Source organism: Botryllus schlosseri, chromosome 5 (assembly GCF_051294905.1).
Source record: "Botryllus schlosseri isolate E-star chromosome 5, Bs_hap1, whole genome shotgun sequence".
Taxonomy (NCBI): domain Eukaryota; kingdom Metazoa; phylum Chordata; class Ascidiacea; order Stolidobranchia; family Styelidae; genus Botryllus; species Botryllus schlosseri.
In genome coordinates this window covers 6,315,935-6,334,732 of record NC_137240.1, presented here as the reverse complement: position 1 = coordinate 6,334,732, position 18,798 = coordinate 6,315,935, and the positions used below count along the sequence as shown (strand labels likewise).

General features: G+C 42.0%; 2 protein-coding genes across 3 annotated transcripts in view; one reads left to right on the top strand and one right to left on the bottom strand.

Annotated features, from left to right (window-relative positions):
• Nucleotides 1–4,465: 4,465 nt before the first annotated feature.
• LOC145439663 (uncharacterized) overlaps nucleotides 4,466–18,798 on the bottom strand; it is a 145,539-nt gene continuing 131,206 nt past the window's right edge. Inside the window, exons 1-2 of one of the 2 annotated variants that reach the window (XM_080317191.1) lie at nucleotides 7,029–7,076; nucleotides 4,466–5,775 (exon numbers count right to left, since the gene is read on the bottom strand). In XM_080317191.1, coding sequence (XP_080173317.1) covers nucleotides 4,804–5,742 — 939 coding nt within the window. In that variant the 5' untranslated portion in view covers nucleotides 5,743–5,775; nucleotides 7,029–7,076 and the 3' untranslated portion in view covers nucleotides 4,466–4,803. Of the gene's footprint in view, nucleotides 5,776–7,028; nucleotides 7,077–18,798 lie in introns of those variants that run through there. The other variant, XM_080317192.1, reaches the window with a different exon arrangement.
• Nucleotides 7,727–17,409, top strand: LOC145439650 (cell division cycle 7-related protein kinase-like). The gene is made up of 12 exons (XM_080317171.1): nucleotides 7,727–7,962; nucleotides 8,226–8,339; nucleotides 8,558–8,647; nucleotides 8,926–9,070; nucleotides 9,505–9,598; nucleotides 9,929–10,071; nucleotides 11,010–11,281; nucleotides 12,239–12,581; nucleotides 12,885–12,964; nucleotides 15,200–15,349; nucleotides 16,222–16,320; nucleotides 17,113–17,409. Exons 1-12 carry the CDS (start codon nucleotides 7,794–7,796, stop codon nucleotides 17,349–17,351), a joined length of 1,938 nt encoding a protein of 645 aa, XP_080173297.1. The 5' UTR covers nucleotides 7,727–7,793; the 3' UTR covers nucleotides 17,352–17,409.

Genomic DNA, 18,798 nt, shown 5'->3' with positions numbered 1-18,798 from the left:
AAAGATGGATATTCATGTATATGTACGCGATAAGTAGAGCTTGTATCAAATTGCTGAGCCAGCAAAAGATCTGCTGTTTTCGGCTGAACATTTTGGGGCCAGCGATCATTTTCCAATTTTTGATCCATCGGTACCACATCTCCCCTAATTGCTTGTATTTCGACTTGAATGTGGACATGCTCGTCGACTGCCGGATGGCCGGCGGGATACTGTTCCACTCATCAGGTCCGGCATATTTGATAGAGCGATGATCTTTTCGGCCGATCATATGATATTTGGACGACGTGGACGCGCGTGTGTTGTACTTGTGCGCGCTTTTTATTCAGAGGTTAAGATGTCATTGAAATATTCGGGGCAACGACCGCAGTGAAACTGATACATAAACTTGGCGATTTCTAGTTTCCGCATATCTTCTATGTTTAGGACGCCGAATCTCTTCAGCAGCGACTTATTGGATGTGGAGCCAGGCCCCTTTGGGGCCCTAGCTATGATTCGGAGTACTTTATGCTGTAGTTTCTGCCGTGGCTTGAGTGCAGTTTTACTGGCAGCCCTTCAACAGAGGATGCCATAATGTAACTTCGATTGGATTAAGGATTTAAAGAGTATCAGAAGAACCCATGCTGGCATGAAGCGCCCAAGGCTGTAGGACAGGCCGCACTTCGGAGATAATTTAGTTTCTTCTAGGGACTGAATATAACTCTTCCAGGACATGTTCGAGTCCAGTAAAACCCCGAGATATTTGGCATTATCTGTGTTGGGAACGGGCTGACCAGCGATATTAACGGTTAGGTTATTTTTTGAATTTACTGTCAGCAATTGGGATTTCGATGCGTTTATGCAAAGGTTGTTCTGGGCAGTCCACTCATGGACTTTAGGCATTTGGTCACCAGTCAGGGCATCCAGCTCTGCCGCGAAGATGCGGAAGAGAGGAGGTGAGTATCATCATCGTCACATCACAAAACGCAACCAGGATGCTATAGCAAACCTAACGGATAGTTTGGTGGCATGGGAGGTTACGACTATTGATCAGAGATTTTTAAATATGAAATTCATACTAAATACAGAGCAATAATTATGAATTGGAAGTAAATCTCGCGAAGCGCGAAAAAAAAATTCAGTTGAGCTCAGCTTCGCGATCCCCTTCAGATGCTTTCATGACCCCGAGGGGCACGCGTCCCCCAGGTTGAGAACCACTTCCTTGGAATTATCATGGTGAAATATACTAAGAAAAAGTTTAATCAAGTCGAATCCCTGCATTAATTCGATTTTTAGTACGCATTTTATCAATATTTTTAATAAGTTTCTTTAAACTCTCGCGGGCCGCACAGAACGGTGTTGCGGGCCGCATGCGGCCCGCGGGCCGTAGTTTGCCCACCCCTGATCTATAGCTACATTGCATACAACCAATTATGACGTCACAAAAACAAACAACATGGAATACAGGTAAATGCAAGATCCCGAATTGGTAGTTTCAAACGCTATGATGGGCCATATATAATGTGATGAAATATTTCATTGGCGACAATGCGATGCGAACGGAACCACACACCTCGCTACCTAAATTATACTCACCAATACGTTCGCGATATCATAATAGTCTACTGTGCGCGAAGCGCGACGAAAATTCCGGGCTTTACTCAACTTTTATGAAAATTAAATGTTGATACTCCGTGAAAACGGGCCAAAATTCCTCAGGCTATCTTTCTGATTGGAGGACTAAACTACTTCTACATGACAAACTGAAAATAGCGAAAAGTAACTATGTATATCACAAAATATTACGAAGTAGAAGTAACAGGAAACTACTTGAGTACTTCAAAAAAGTTGTACTTCGTTACTGACAACATCTGCGGTGACCCAACCTCAAACTTCACCCTAGCGTACGGATCGTGGTTTTTGTGGGTCCGGATCCAATCTTGTTTGATAAAATGGAATCACGACAACGCAACTGCTCCCCGCAACACGTAAAGACGTGCTACCCGCACTTCAGCAAAGCAATGTAATTTACGAATTTAAGTGCCACTGTGATTGTGGCTACGTGGGAAGAACGTCAAAGCGCTTGCAGGAACGCATAAATCAGCATGTCCCTAGATTCATTAGAACACGCTCGATGAAAAGCTCACCCTTAACTCACCCGCTCAAGATTGATGCGGACCAATCAAAGGCCATAAATTCTGCAATTGGCAAACACTTGTTGGATAATCCCGCCTGTGCGAAAAATTATCGAGACGACAGATTTCGCATACTCGGAAAGGGTCGCTCACACTTTCATTTGTGCGCCTTGGAGTCGACTTTTATCAAAATACACCAGCCAAGGCTGTGTCAACAAAAAGAGTTCGTGTATCATCTAAAAATAGTACACTGAACGCTCTCGTATTCGACATTTCGTGCTGGTGACGTCATATTTTGTGTTACGATTGTTGATATACGCTGTTCTTTCGAATTCTCTACTAGTTGCTGACGATTACCCCTGACGAGTGTCAGCCGAAAATATTCGGGTTCATTTTAATATGAATATACTATTCAATTGTATATTGAAGTTCTGTACCTCAAAGAAGCTGTTAAAATGGAATCCCATTCCTCTTTCCCGCCTTACATATTAAAATTCGGTGTCCCAAAAAATCTTGCTCAACTTAAACAATCGACAGTGCCGTTTATTTAGTCTACAAAATTGTTGTGCAGCCTAATACAAAAACAGTAAGTCTGAGTATCTGCAAAGCATTGAAGTAACCAAACGGAAAGTCACATTCATGGTCTATGCCAATGGTTCCCAACCGGTGAGGAATTACCCACTGGTGGGGAAATAGACGCATTTGTTAAACATTATATATACAGGATAGTCCACATATTTACGGTGGCACATACGCGATTACCGTTACCACATAACTGCTCTTTAAAGTATGTGTATCGGAAATGATAAGCTATTGTGTGATATTAAAAAAACTCATTTTTCAACTCTGGATAGCCAAATGATGGCGTCACAAACGCATCCAGCACGACCAGTATGATATGAAATAGCGCTTTCGCTTAATTTTGAGGGTTACCGGTATCGGTTCATATAATACATTGCAGTTATAAGTAGGGTTGGGACTTCGGGATCAAATTTGAAATCCCGGGATCGGGATTTCCCGGGATTTTCGCTGCTAAATCCCGGGATTTCCCGGGATTAGCAAAGTAGTAAAATACACATACAAGCTACACATTAAACATTTATTCCTTGTAATATTGACGCAAAGACATGCTCCCGTGGATACGAACGGAACCCAGCGATCGAAGGCCAATCGGATGATAGCGTTTAAATAGGCCTACATGTGCAGCCTGTTTAGTGTTAAAGTTGAAACGTCCAAAGTGATCGAATAACGTGCATTATTCCGTTTCATCGCTATAAGCTCTTCTTCCACACACTTGCGGATTTTTTGGCTTTGCCCGATGACCAAGTCCCGAACCCATTTGCGGCATCTCGGCAAGTCATAGCCGTCATCCTTTAAGTTACGGTGAATTCACTCACTTTGAGCAATTTGATTAAATGTTAGCCAGTCAACAGCTGGTAACTGGCAAAGAAGTTTATCGAGGCGGGGCTCATGCGATTTATAAAAGGAATCGATCTTCCTCATCTTCATTTTGGCTAATCTTGCTTTGACGTTTAAGATTGAGTCATGTATGATTTAATTACTATCTATCATGTGTACCCTAACCCTGAAGATTTCAAAACGTCTTGACACAAGTTGCATTTGGCTTTTTCTGTAGATTTACGAAACAAAATTTTTGCCACACATCTGATTTTCTCTACGCACTGACATCTTCGAAATTCGCTGTTATTCCGGCCTGTATTTCACCTCCACAGCACCGTGTTTGAACGCTCCGATATACTCAGTTACACTGCTACGATCCGTAGACTACAACGGAAGTGTTTGTGTAGGCCATTGGTAGGCCATAGTTCGCTTTAATATCACATAATTGTGAATTGTTTACGACAATAAGCCGAGTTTGTTACACAGATTCATTACCTTTACTACCAAAATACGAGATATGGCACTACGTAAGCCTTGGTAGATGCTGTTTACAAATCCCGGGATCGGGATTGCTTCAAATCTCGGGATCCTGGGATCGGAATTTCTCTGGGTCCCAACGCTAGTTATAAGCGATAGTCTTGCGTACTGGTGTGGTTGTGTGTCTTGTGTACTCAAACAAGCAAATAGCTGCTCTGTAATGACACAAGTTAAAAGGGAATACGACGATGGTTTTGGGTAGTGAAATGAAGACTCGGAATAAATCTGAAGTGGAGAATGAAGACAACAAGGTTGGGAACCACCTGTCTATACTGAAATCGAGAGTCTTGACCGGATCCGGACCCAGTCCTGTTTTTGAACAACATCACGGAATTCTTTCCAGGTAGTGTTGAAAATCCCGATTCTACGCCATCTCTACCCCGCGACACACGAAACCGCCAATACACACGACCTGCTAAGACCAGCCATTACCAAGTTTTATTATCAAAACATATGAATGACGCAAAACATGTGTAGCCGTTAGCTCAATCACACTATCTCACCCGCACTTTGCTTCAAGGACTTCGCACTTTCGAAGCACATTTACGAAGCTAGATAAATACCAGAGTCGACAAGGCTTAGGTGGAGATCACAGCACGTTACACATCGAGCAATAGCGATTTAAATATCGAAAAACACAGTGTCAAATAAACACGTTCTCAACTCAAAAAAAGAATGCACAATAAGCGTTGCGCCAGGCCGACGGCTTCGTGAAATTGCACCGGCAGAACGAAAACAACCCCTCAGCGAGAAATTAGAATGAAATCGACAAAGGCGAGACCATCTGACAAGAATCGCCGGCCATTTGGCGTGCTGGTTGATAGGCTATTATGCTCGGGTCGTCGGGTACAGCTGTGTTGATCGAATGATGTGTGTGGTATCCCAACTCTGCTAGCGATACGCGTGGGTCACAGTAAGGCGCTGACATGGGTGCTGGAGTCCTTGACTCCGGGACAGAATATCTCCGATTGCGATCCGGATAAACCGGAGTCGGTGAGCAGCTTGAGTTTAGTTGCGGCGTTTTAGCTGTCACGTAGCTCTGGACGTTCGGTATCTCGTTACGTACATGAGATTTCCTCCATAAGCTAAGCTTGCTCATTTGGTTGTTCAAGCTATTTGGATCTGGGATAAATCCGGCCGGGCCTTGTAGCGGGTGCATCATAAGAAATGGCGGTGGGTGGAAAGGAGAATCGGGTGGTATTATTGGTCCAGGATTTTGCATGCCTCTCGGGCCATGGAAGCCGTTGTGCATTGGAGGAGGAGGGTAAAATATCGGTTCTTGTGGCGAGTATTGATCATCACTTCTGCTACCAGTAAATTGGCGACGTCGGTATTGCGCTAACGGTCCGCTATCATTAGGTCCGTTCCACTCGGGTATAGGCATGGGTGGCCCAGGCGGGGCAATATACTCATCAAATCTGAAAACCGACGGCCGCGTATCAGACATAGCATGCTGCATGCGACGTTTATCCTCTCCCACATATCGCTGCTGTGGCGGTGAGGTACGAATAGTAGTTCCGATCGTGACTCCGGGTATCTCCGGTAAATCCGACGGCACGCGTCTAGAGTGAAATGACTCGCGGCATTGGAGCAGGAATTTCCTATCGTACACGAACTTTACAATAGCGGTATTGCCCGGCGAATTTGTGCTAGCGGTGGCCTCGCTGACGTGCGAGGTGGACGAGCTGTCCATGGCGGCGAAGTTCTAATGTTAGTCTAAAATTACCTGGGGATATAAACAGTAATGCGCATTATTATTCAATAATCACAACGTATATTCACGAGATCTGGCATATTGGCTCAACCTTTCGACGCATAACTCCATCAAGTACGCCGGACCACGACTGTGGAACGATCTTTCGATGGCAATGCGACAGTCATGGAGCATGTCGTCCACATTCAGGCCAAAATACAAGCAGATTCAACTGGATCAATACGAGATTACCGGACCACCACTTGATATATCGACCTCGCCATCTGATTGCTCTTTCAGTCAGCATGCATGCCTCCATTTGACATCGTATAGGCCTAGGCTGGCGCCTGATTTTAAAGACCACGCCACGTCGTTTCGACACCTTCCCCTATTTCATTATATCGCAATCTCATGACGTTTTTGACAGGACAAAATCATCAACAATAAACTCTTACTCAACAACTAGGAATCCGATTTACTCGACATCAAGATAGACATCGCAAACTTCGCCTGAGCTTCTGCAGTAGCATATGATGGCTAGACAACAGAGATGGTGAAATCTTCAAACTCCGTCGAATGAACGCAGGGCCGTCGCGCGAAGTCTTAACAATTATCACAAGCAGCAATTGATTATGCGGTTAACCACAGCGCGAGCCTCATTATTGTAAGGCGCGCTTAACATCGCTGTGCTAGAGTGTACAATTGCAAACAAGGTAACTAATACATAATAATTCTAATTTACCTAACGGCAGCACCTTGTAAATCCTTACGAGATTATTGGATCACTATACCACTGGGGAAATTGTGTACATGCAATTAAAGCACGTGGCGTCCATATTCCTGCGGTATGTGTTCAAGCCGACCGAGACAACGTTATGCTACACTAAATACAGCATATGATACAACAGCAAAAGGTTTAGGATGGATAGAAGTAGGCTCGGCCCATTTGGCATAAGCCTAAAACCCGATACCGTATGAAATGGTCACAGTATTCACGGACATATATGGGGGTCAAGTAAAAATTCTTTTACATTGAGTTCTGTATATCGAAATTGATTGCGCGGCGCTCTACGTGGTGTTTTACTGATCTAAGGTAACAATTCGCACTTGGCTTACAACGGTGTAGCAACGCATTTCTTTGTAATATTTTCACAAACACATCGGACTTCGTTGGTCTAACGAAGATAAACATAACCGGAACATACTCTCATATTCGTTATACTACACAACGTAAAAAGAATAGAATGCAGGCTGTTAGAAATTCGGTCAGTCCAGAGTTAGCTTACCAGTACTTCCGGCGGATTCTGGGAAATAGAGATACGAAACTTGGCCTTGACAACCGGGTTTCAAACCGCACTCAACCGTATCAATACAAAAAACTGTTTGTTTATGCTCTGCGTAATCTACTAGTTTCGCGCTGTGTGAGTTCCCGTGTGAGGCGTCTCAGATGACATTAAAATTAAAATAAAATACAGAACAGTCCATTATTTTTTATAGTACGAATCTTTCACTGCCTTCATCACCTTTTGGATAGCACTGCTCAACCAAGCGTTTCATCTACGAGAGGGCAGTGTTCCTTTAAAGATGATTATTTTGTTGGTTTGTTTATGTTGAGTCTCCAACGGCACCAAATTTAAATTTCTGCATTGACCAGCTGGCCCCCGTAGTTGATGTTCTTCACCGACTGAATCTATTCGAAAGCAGTTTTTCTGAAGAATACGATCATCATAGCAAAACAGCACCGTTTCAGTTATGAATATGTAGGTTCCAGTGACATGGTCTCTTGGCACTTGTTCAGTACATTGCCACTATATTGTGGCATATAGCGCCGGCGTTTAGTTGTTTTCAGATTAGTGAGCTATATACTTTAAATAATATGAGTAATCTTAGAGTGTGCCGTGAGAGTAACGTGACTAGGTTTATTATTTTCACTATATTGCGTTGGATAAAATGAAATGTCTTCTTCAACATCAAATTCTTCGTCCTCTATAATTCTGAATGATAATATCATTGACAGTATAATTTTAAATAAATTTTATTTGTACCTATTGATGAGGATGACATCCATTTCTAACCTTGCGGAACAACTCAGCAATTGTGATAACTATGCCAAAAAGATCAGACTATCTTCATGCAATCAGACGAATCAGGACAAACCCACTTCCTTGAAATGCATGGATGTTTTGAAAGTTTTGCGGGCAGCAGATACTTCTCACGACGGTATGGCTTCTACCTATATCTATATCGTAGATGTTATTTAAATAATTATCCAATTAGTCAATTGAGAGTCTCCATTGATGACAGTTTATAAGCCCAGAATACCGTATGAATAACTGGATATGACTTGAGCAATATAGACCCATCGCCCATCTGCTTGCTGTAGCCTATATAGCAACCACAGAAATTGATGCTCCCATTACATCAATTATCCCCACCTGTTGGACAGTATGAATTCTATCATGTTATTATATTCTATTCTCCAGGAACACCAAGCCGCTGTAGGCATGGTCGGATGGCGCTGCGAAACAGAACAAACATAGACGAGTCAAAACACAGCCTTCAAACTTCAGAAACCAAAATCGACAAACTTTACAGAGGTATGTTGTAACAGAAAATTTCTACTAGGAATATCTCGATTGATTTGCGACCTGCAATCTCTGTTTTGATGCCCAATGTTCCTGCAGTCTATAACTTATCTTTTCTCGTTATTTGGTACAAGTTGTGTATATTCACGTCATTCTAAATATCAACGGCTATACCATGAAGGGAAATTCTATAATCCGATTGCAGAATAATGATAAGAGAAATCTTTTAGATGCAAGTAATCCTGGAACTGTGAAAGAGATGCTTGCTCGGGTTCCGGAAATCGAAAAACTCTTCACTGTCAAGCGAAGGATAGGATATGGTTAGTAATCTCTATTTACGAACTACCCGCTATAACTGCTGCCACACAAAACAAGTTTCAATGAATAGCAGAGCCTATTTAAAATTGTTGTTATGTACCTTACCTTGTAGTCCAGTTAGTATGATATTACATCTCACCAAAGCCATTTTAAGCCTTTTGTAATTCATTTTCTCCAAGTAATTTTCTGGATCCTTTGACAGGCAGCTTGTATTAGTACTTTGGTGGATTATATCACCACTACAACGACTATTTCTAAACGATCGAGCTTATTTTTATAGGTACCTTCAGCAGTGTTTTTCTTGCCACCTCCAACCATCTTGATGTCGAGGAGACGAAGAGAAATTACGCATTGAAGCACATCTATTCGTCGTCTACGAGTGCGAAGAGAATTCTCTTTGAAACAAAGTGCTTGCGCGAGATAGGGTTAGTACGAATAGTACCGGTACCATTTTCATTAATGATTTTGTAATGAGCATACAAACGGTTATCAACCTTTGCGTTACGGAATGATTTTTCATGGCATCATCTCCAGGACTGAGAGATATAACAGATTTCGATGCGATTCTGCTACCGAGTCTATGAGTTGCATCTCAATAGAGTTCCAAATTGCAATTATGGTTCAGTTTGCTACCCCAAAAATTAGAGTTTGCAGACTCGGCATTTACCGGGAATGTCTAATTTTATACATCTGGTGACAGCGGTATTTGTTTTGAATTAGTTGCCTCATGAAAGTACGTATTTTTTAATGAAATGACGTTTCTGCTCTATCGTGAAAAGAGTTTTTAATCAAGTAGGCTATTCTAGTTCGTATGTTGAGAATAATAGTCATGAATTATAGAGATGTATTTCATTTTTAGGCGATGCAACAATGTTGTCGGACTTGAACGTATTATCAACAACGGCTCCGAACATGTTCTGGTCATGCCTTATTACAAACACGACCGTTTCCATGTGAGTTTGCCTGTTTAATTTGACTTGGACTGTAGACTTTATGTTGATTAGTTTGCTTTTTCATGAATATGATTTGCCCGTGATTCATAATGCTAGCCTGGCTACTTGCTAACACCAGACTTGGGATGTTGTGCCTACATAGCTGAGGCAATCTTCCTTTAAAATCAGTCGTTGATGAACCAGTTAGTGTACTTGATATAATTATTTTGTTGTTTTTGAATTACGGTAGTAAATTTTCTTTAAGTTCGCCAAAAATGTCCATCTCAAGAGTACTCAAGTTTTAGGTCCTACAGCGGGGCATACTTTCCAACTTCATATCTTGCTCTCTAGGTGTTAATCAAGAACCTTTCATTCAACGAAGTCCGCGAATACATGAAAAATCTTCTGCTGGCGCTGCGGCGCGTCCACAAGTTCAACGTCATACATCGCGACGTAAAGCCCAGCAACTTTCTGTATGACAGCGATACAAAGCGGTAAGCATATTCGGATCGATACCAGTGTGCTTGTTCGATGCCATTCAAATCCTGTCCCCACGTTAAATTCAGATAATAAAAAAAACAGAGTTTTCGCCAAACCCGGGCATTGCACGGCCAAATGCGGGCCGCGACTCGATTCTGAGCGTCTAGCGAAAAGTTCCTTGGAATTTAGGCCATAAATCCATTAATGGTAGTGTGTGGACAAAAACAACTGTATAATGTGATCCGGAAATGCGTTAATTTGAAGCCTAGCTTATTTATGTACCGTGGTTAGGCTACTTGACCTACGCACGTCGTGTAAGTCATCCAGGTGCGAAAGAAAGCCAATATAGCAAATTATGCCGTAACAATTCAAATCTCCTTTGTTGTCAGGTCTGTGATTTAAACTGTTGCGTCTTACGTTTCCAAATACTTACTTACACGGCAATTGAATATTTTGCTGAAGGCGGACATTTCAACAAGATTTGCAGCACTAAACATTTGTTTAGTGAAGTCAGACGTGAACTGGTTTTCTACTTTATGGCCGGTACCGAGCAGGTCTCCGTGTTTAAGGAATATAATTTGAGTCGGCGGTATGAGAAAAATCATGCGGCGAATGCATTTGCTCGGCCGAGCGGACCTGCTAACAAAGCTGACAAAACAGTAATGCTATTTTACCAAACCGCATAGAGCTAGCTAGGCAGCTTAATATTAACACATCTATACAACGTGTGTAAACAATGGAATTCACTGAACAACTTAGAAATAAAACTGCACGATGCAGAACGTAATCTAAACTTTTGTCTCGGTCCGCTAACGTATATTCTGCTTCACATTTAGCCCGCCGGGTAAAATAACTGCCCACCCCTGCTTTTAGCTGTGCACCCGTCGTAAATTTTTCAGTATTTTGACCGATTCAATGCAAAGATCAAAACGCGAAAGAATTTTTTCCGCAGATGCGCTCTGATCGACTTTGGCCTGGCGCAAAACGCTCACTACTACCTGCCCTCGCAAAAGCCGTCAGCCCCCTCGCAGCCAAAGACCGCAACGCGCTCCCCGTCCGCCGGCAACATCGCCGCAAATCCCAAAGGTCTCTCCACGAGATCCGTGCACAACAGAAATTCTCTGATGGTCGCCATGGCGATCACCAAAAAAAACGTCGAGTCAAGAAAGCGTCTGCAAGATTGTGCGTCAGACGCGGAGGCAGATTCGGGAACGCCGGTTAAATGTGAGCGAACGGTCTAGCAATAGTTATTCATTTATTTTAGTCATTTTTTCCTTTATAAGGAGCACACAAAAGTCTTCAAGTTGATAAATTGTGCAGTATCGCAATGAATGTAATCTAGAAATCAATATACAAGTTTAATGTTGCCAGTGACATTGTATGTATTGATTTTGATAATATAATTATTTAATATATTTATTCAATTCAATTTCTTGATAAGGGACACACAAAGTCTTTGAGTTAATAAATTATTCAGCAATCAATGCAATCCTGGAAGCGATATTCAAGTGTAACACTGCCGGCCACCTATTCATCAATTTGTTTAATTTATGTTATTTGTTTTACTTCATAACTTTTTTCTCAAACTCGATTTTGCCCAACCCGACAGCGAGCGTTTGAACGAACACGAGTTTAAAAATTTTGAATATATTATAAAATAATTTTGAATTTTTTTTTGCAAATTCACTGCCGACCCCATGAAATTGTTACGATGTCCAAAAGAACGATGCTTCACAATTTTTGATCGCAATTTCATGGGGTTGAGAGTAAATTTTGAATTCATTCCAAACGGTAATCGCGGATTTCGTACAGTTTGAAAAATTTGAATTTACCCAAAAATGCAAAAAAAAAATTCAAATTTTTCTGCCAACCCCATGAAATTGTTGCGCTGTCTTCAAAAACAATGCAAAACAAATTTGACTCAATTCCAACCCGCAGAAGCGGAGTTATTTGAGTTTTACGACGATTACCCGCCGACCAAGGATAATCCCAGAATTTTCAAAGAAAAACTCAAATAACTCAGCTTCTGCGTCGTTTTAAGGCAACCCAAAGATTTAATCACCTAGCCAGCAAGATTCAGGTAAAAAAGTTTTTTTGAACAGCCCTAGTGTTAGAACAGTCTTCTTCCTTAATATATTACACTGAAATTATTTAACATTTTATTCTTGTGGCCGATTGCAGATCGGAAACTAACCGGGACAGACGCAGGCCTCGTGAGCCCGGAGGGTGCGCGGAACATCAACTACTCCGGGACCCCGCGTCCTCCGACGCAGCCGCGCCGGGGTCTCGGCATTTTACGACCACCTATCTTCAAGACTGGCAGGTCTGTCCAATCTCCTCTCAGCGCCAGCAGTGAGGTCGCTCTGACGTCGCCGTTGGGGGGCGGTTCCACTGGCGGGCACCTGCCCACGAGGACGATGGGCGATGTTTTTCCCGATATCAAGAGGAAGTTGAAGGGGATGACTCTGGCTTCGAACGAAAACGGGAATTTGCGGCAGGGAAAGTGTAGGATTTGTTTGGCGAAGTGAGATACCATTTGGATATTGTTTTGGGACATTTGAGTCTTTGTACGTTTGAGTCGAGTCAAGTCACTCGATTTTTAGAGGTAGTCACAACTCGCAAGTCATATTGAATCATTGCCCTTTTTGACTTGGTTGAAGTGACTCGAGACGATCCAAGTCACTCGGATTATGGAGGTAACTCGAGTCAATCAAGTCGACATAAATTTTCAAAGTGCGAGGCATATGCTTCCTTCAACTACTTGTTTGCAGTAGGCAGTTTGAAGTAACGCTTTCGATGTTTTGTATTACGACTCTTCATGTTCCAGTAAGAAGATGGTTCCCCGAGCTGGTACGTCCGGTTTCCGTGCTCCCGAGGTCTTGATTCAATGCCCTCATCAGACTACAGGTGGGTAAAAATCGATCGTTTGTGCCGAATTTCGGTAACCCAAGTAGCTAGTACAGCGCGTTCTGGTATTGCAATACTAGGGTTAGGCCTACGATACGTCCCCCCTTTTCAAGTAATGTCCTCCTTTCGCTCAAACGTCCACCCTTTTTGTAATTTGTCCTCCTTTTTAGCTTAATATGGCAAAAACCGGCCACGAATTGTGCGAAATGTGGGCTGAATTGACGACACAGTTTATTTCAATTTTTAGTCCACCCAGTAACGTAAGCTGTATAAATACTAGGGATGGTGTGAACGTGAGGTTCACGTTCGCGTTCTGTGTGTGAACCTCGGAAATTTTGAGGTTCGCGTTCACAACAGAACCTTGGTAGGTTCTGCACTGTGAACATTTTTCTTACATTACAATTTTAACTTCATTATAACATCTTTGGTTCACATTTATTGCATTTCAACTGCGAACCACTCTATGCATGGCACTGGCAGCAAAAACAATCAACACTAAACGAGCAATTCGAGCATGCACCTTGACAATCTCAAAAATTTTACTTGCCTTGTTACAAAATTTTGCTCGAAAAATCCAGCTTTCCGTTTGTGAATACACTACATGTAGTCAGCGAATGATGCTCATTCAACCAATCAGTGAGATTGATATCGTTTTATGATGTAAAAATCTAGAAGGCGTACGGCTCAATCTTGACTTCATATGTTTACTGCATCATAATAAGCAAATCCGTGCAATTAGGGTGTTGGCTACTGCTGTATAACTTCTTAATGGGGTAATATCGGTAGCAAGTATAGAAACCTGTTTTGCACTCTGCTCAATATCCGTGTATATTGTCCGGTCTGGCCAAGACCGTTTAGGCGTAAGCTAGTATTCCCTGGCAAGTCCTCATCGAAATTGTTGGCAAAGCGACAGAAGTTATTGAATTTATGGCATTATAATATCATTTGATTGCCTCAGTTGATATATTTAGCGACGTTTAAAACGTCAATACATACTTCGGCATTGTGGCATTATGTGACACGAGTCGTCGCTAGGTATTGTGTACATTACTACAGGCTATCACTTCATTGAAATATAGGGTTGAAATTAGCAATATGGCGTCACATGACGTCACGAGGTTCACGTTCGCGTTCACACAGAACCTTTCAAAAAGGTTCGCGTTCACACGAACCTGAACCTTTCAGAGGTTCACACCATCCCTAATAAATACGCAGTCTGACCCTCTCAGACTGGGTGTTTATGGTGAAACGGTCTACCATGTATTGATAGTATCGATCGAATTAGTTGAGCAAAAGCGGTCACTCATGGTTTGTTTGAAAGAAGGTATCTCTGTCGCAGTGAATAGCACGTACTAATTCGCACTTGGTAAGCTAGACGCTGTCGACCACAAGGAATTGACCAAGACATGTACATTTTTACAACAAGGTTATCTCGTCTTCATGATTATATACATTCTCGGTCGCCCTGCTCTCGTCCAGCTTCATGGCGTAGTTGGTTATGCGTTGAAATTCTGAGTCCAATGATATTATACTAGTTGGTTTCGCATCCCACCAAGGTCGTGTTTTACAGTTTTGAAAAGTGAAGCAAAATTTTTCGGGAATAGGCTACTTGCCAGTGTCAGCCAGTTAATACTGCCCATAAATCACCTCTCATGACGCATAAAACAAAAAACTGGTTTCACCTGTTTTCATAAAATTGCGAGGACAGTATGCCGCACTGAATTTTGACTTTGTCGGGTAAAGAATTCGGTAGATCGGCCATATTACGACGTAGGCCATAACGGTCACTACTATACGCAGGGGGTTAAAAGTTCTGAAAGCAGGCTTATCTTTGCTACATGCTGATGTTATCCTGCTATCTGTTCATTACAGCGCATTGTGTCATGTATATCCCATTGTACATTACGTGAGTGTGTTGGGCAGATGAAAATATAATCTGACGCTTATTGATATTGATACTGTGGTGTGAAGAAATTGTCGAAACTATAATTCTTAGCAACAAGGGCAATATAAATTTGGTATTTAAAAAAGCTGGTTCGCAATGTTTTACTCAAATCATTGCCATCAAGTATCAATACACGATTCTGATTCAAGTGTTCAATTTCTTATGCCCATCCTTAACGTCACCAGTACTCTGCGCAATATTATTCGAACGGCACCGAATCTTGATATGCCAATCCACAGATGTGTTGATTCGCAGCTCAGCAATGTAAGACGCGTCTTCTCCATTTTCAGCTATCGACGTCTGGTCGGTCGGCGTCATGTTTCTCTCGATGCTGTCCGGCCGTTATCCCTTCTTCAAACCCGTGGACGATCTGGAATCCCTCGCGCAGTTGGTGGCGCTATTCGGCACCGACAAGCTGAAACAGGTGGCTCGGACTTGCGGTGAGTGGCAAGCTGTGTGCTGCACGCTTTTCTTCGTATATTTTCGTGACTCCAACACAGTACAGCTACAAAATTTTCAGCCTTTCCACATTAGATTAAAATTAGAATTGCTGAATTCTCAAAGACTTGGAGAGTGATTAGAATTCCAAATTAGGAAGAATTACAGTTCTTATCAAATCAGAGATCAGTCTCGTAAGCATGAGAATGGCAAATGTCCAAATGTTCTACTGTACCTCGTTCAGGAAACTAGAAAAGTAGAGTCTGTTAAAATTAGATCATAGAAACCTTTTCCAAATTTGATTTGAATTGGATTATCGACATTTTTCTTTAAAATCACACTACTCGAATTATCTATATCACTTTTACCATTCCTTGTGTTACGGTGGTAACGGAATGAATTACGGTACCACAACATATCCATGAATTGCCTTATAATAGGTTAAAAAAAGACCTACTTAATGACCTCTTGTCGTTATATTAACACTGTTGTCCTACCTTGCCCAGACATTGCTTCATTGATCATTTGCTACCATGGTTTACTTTTTCTTTTTTATTTTCATTTTTGAAAGTAATATTTTTTACAGCCAAACTGTATAGAGTCAAGTGTACCTGTTTGATCCTGGTGGGATCGGACTAGTTGACCTTCACTGTCGTATCGATCATTCCTATGCGATACCGAATACTGTGTGTGCATAATGCATATGTTCTGTACCACCATCATTGCCGTCTGTATTTTGGTTGGATGAAAACTATTTGTAGTACCATGCCATTACGCATTTCAGTGACGTGCGACGTCGAGTTGCAAGGACGGAAGCATACCTCAGCAAAAATTCATGTCGGCGTTTAGGCTGATAACCTTCTTTGCTCTTTAGGGAAAAAACTATCTGCTCCATACTATTGCACGGGACACGACCTCCGATCTGTCGTCGAACATTTCAGGCTGGAGGCGGTCAAGCAGTCCAGAAATGAAGGTGAATAAACTCTGCGTGTGTCGCGACTTTACCGGTGTTCTGAATGTTAGAGACGGCACGCTTTTTGCCACGGTCTGGGCGATTTTCGTAATTATGTTGGTCACGCTGATATCGCAACAGTATGCATGATTGGAAACTTCAGATATGTACCTTATATGCGATAACAAGGACTATATCGCCAGTTCTATGTCACATTGAAGTATATTTGGTATTTTTCGACCATACCAGATTTGGCTCGATTCAAACCAGTAACAGACAACGCAGAGCCAATTGAAATTTCGGAAATTAATATCAAGAAATAATATAAAAAAATTCTTAATTCCAACCTGTAGAAGCGAAATTATTGCAGCTGAAAGTTTTCAATTTGCAAGAATAGCGTTGACGGTGGTAAAACCCTGAATTATGAATGAAAAACTCAAATAACTTTGCTTCTATGGCTTGGAATTGCGTCAAATTTGTGTCGCATCGACAACTCGACAATTTCACAAGGTTTCACAGTAAAATGTGAAAAAAATCAATAAATTTCAATTGTGTCGTCTTCTGGTGGTAGGAATTCAGCCAAATTTGGCTTGCAGTGTTTTGAAGACAACCTGACAAAAAGTTATTTTTTGCGCTTAATCTTATTGTATGGGGTGGCTGCCATAAATGTTTCATGGGGTGACTGCGCCACCTTGGAACTCGGCGCCTATGCTTATCAGAATTTCATATACCTCAATTCAATAACCAAATTCCATTTTTATTTGTGTTATTGATTTGTACGGGTGACAAATAAAGATACTCTCTCTCGCACAGGTTTTGTAAAACCTGCCGTTGCCACCGCGGCGCAGCGCGACCAATCGGACGTCTCCAACCCGCAGAGCTCAAAGCCAACTCGCAAACCCGCCGTCTCGCAGCTGTACTCGCATAGGTATCCTACTGAGGAGATTCCCGATTCCGCGTATCACCTACTCGGTCGGCTGTTGGACGTTGACCCGCTCACGAGAATCACGGCCAAAGACGCGCTTAACCATCCGTTCTTTGTGGATTTTTAGTGTTTTCGCTTTCTTGTTGTTCCAATTTTTTTCGATTCAATACATTTTTACCTTTTTTCGTGCTTGTTTGATGTGAGGGGCTGCCGCAGGGTTGTAACCAAGTCACAACGTTCTGAGTCGCGAGATCTCAAGGTTTATAGTTTTTACCAGACCTGGGTAAAATGCCGCCCGCATCACGATTGTGAATGGCCCTCGAAACGTAGTCTGGGATTTAGAACATTAAATCTAGTTATGAACGCCAATGTATGAACTACAACAATAGGCTATCAAAACGGAGCAGGAAATGTGTTAAGTCTGCCTGTTCATGTGTGTAGAGTGTGTGCTGTACGTACACAGTACAGTGATTACGCAGCCCACGTAGAGGTCGTATAATCCGGACCCAAAATAATGCAAATATAGCAAAGTATGCCGCGACGGTTTTCAGATAGTTCAAAATTTGTTTTTTGCCAGTGGTACAGTGCGAATTACTCGGTCTATGCTTTAAATTGACATGAGATTCCATAATATGCAGAACAAATCCGCCAGTATTGCAGCATATAATACGTTCATGTTGCCAAATTTATTCCACTCGAAGCTTTTCGACTGGCTCTCATCAGGAGGGAACGCCAGTAAAGGAGGTGAACCTAGTTCGAAATATAGAAGGAATTTTGTCGTTGTGACTTAATACTGACAAGTACAGTACACAGAGTAGTGCGGAGCATGGACCAGAGCCGGATTGGATATCCGGCCGGATATTTTTAATTTTGGCCGGATCAGTACTTTTTCTGATACGGTCGAAGCCGGATCAGTACTTTTTTGATAAGCCAGAATCTTTTTGGATAAGCATGACGTTTGAAACTAAATAACTACCAACAAAACAATTTGCAGGTAACCGCCAAGCCAGTGCGAAAAGAAACTAGCCATTGGACGCTCTCGTATTTGACATTTCATGCTGGTGACGTCATATTTTGTAATACGATTGTTGATACACAATGTTCTTTCCAATTCTCTACTAGTTGCTGACGATTACCCCTGATGAGTGTCAGCCGAAAATATACGGGTTCATTTCAATATGAATATACCATTTAATTATATACAGTTGTTCGATTACGGAGCTCGGCAACTGCTAACTTAAAAAACACAACTTTTTTTAAAGCATTTATTTAAAACACCGTTTGTTTTAAATGCAACCCTAACCACGATAGTGTTTGACCATAGTGTCCTATATGGTGTCGACACAAGCAAATCTCACGGCTCAGTGAAATTGTATCACGTCACAATTTCCGTTTGGCTACAGGCAATTTGACGGTCAATTTTGACCGGCTTGCCGAGCATTAAATTTGGTAAAACTGGTATCAATCGAAAGCTGACTCTGCACTGATTACGAAAATAGACATTTTATTCCGCTCGCGGCCCTGGAACCCCCACAATCAGCCTCGAATTTTTCATTGTTGTGGAGATTGGCATT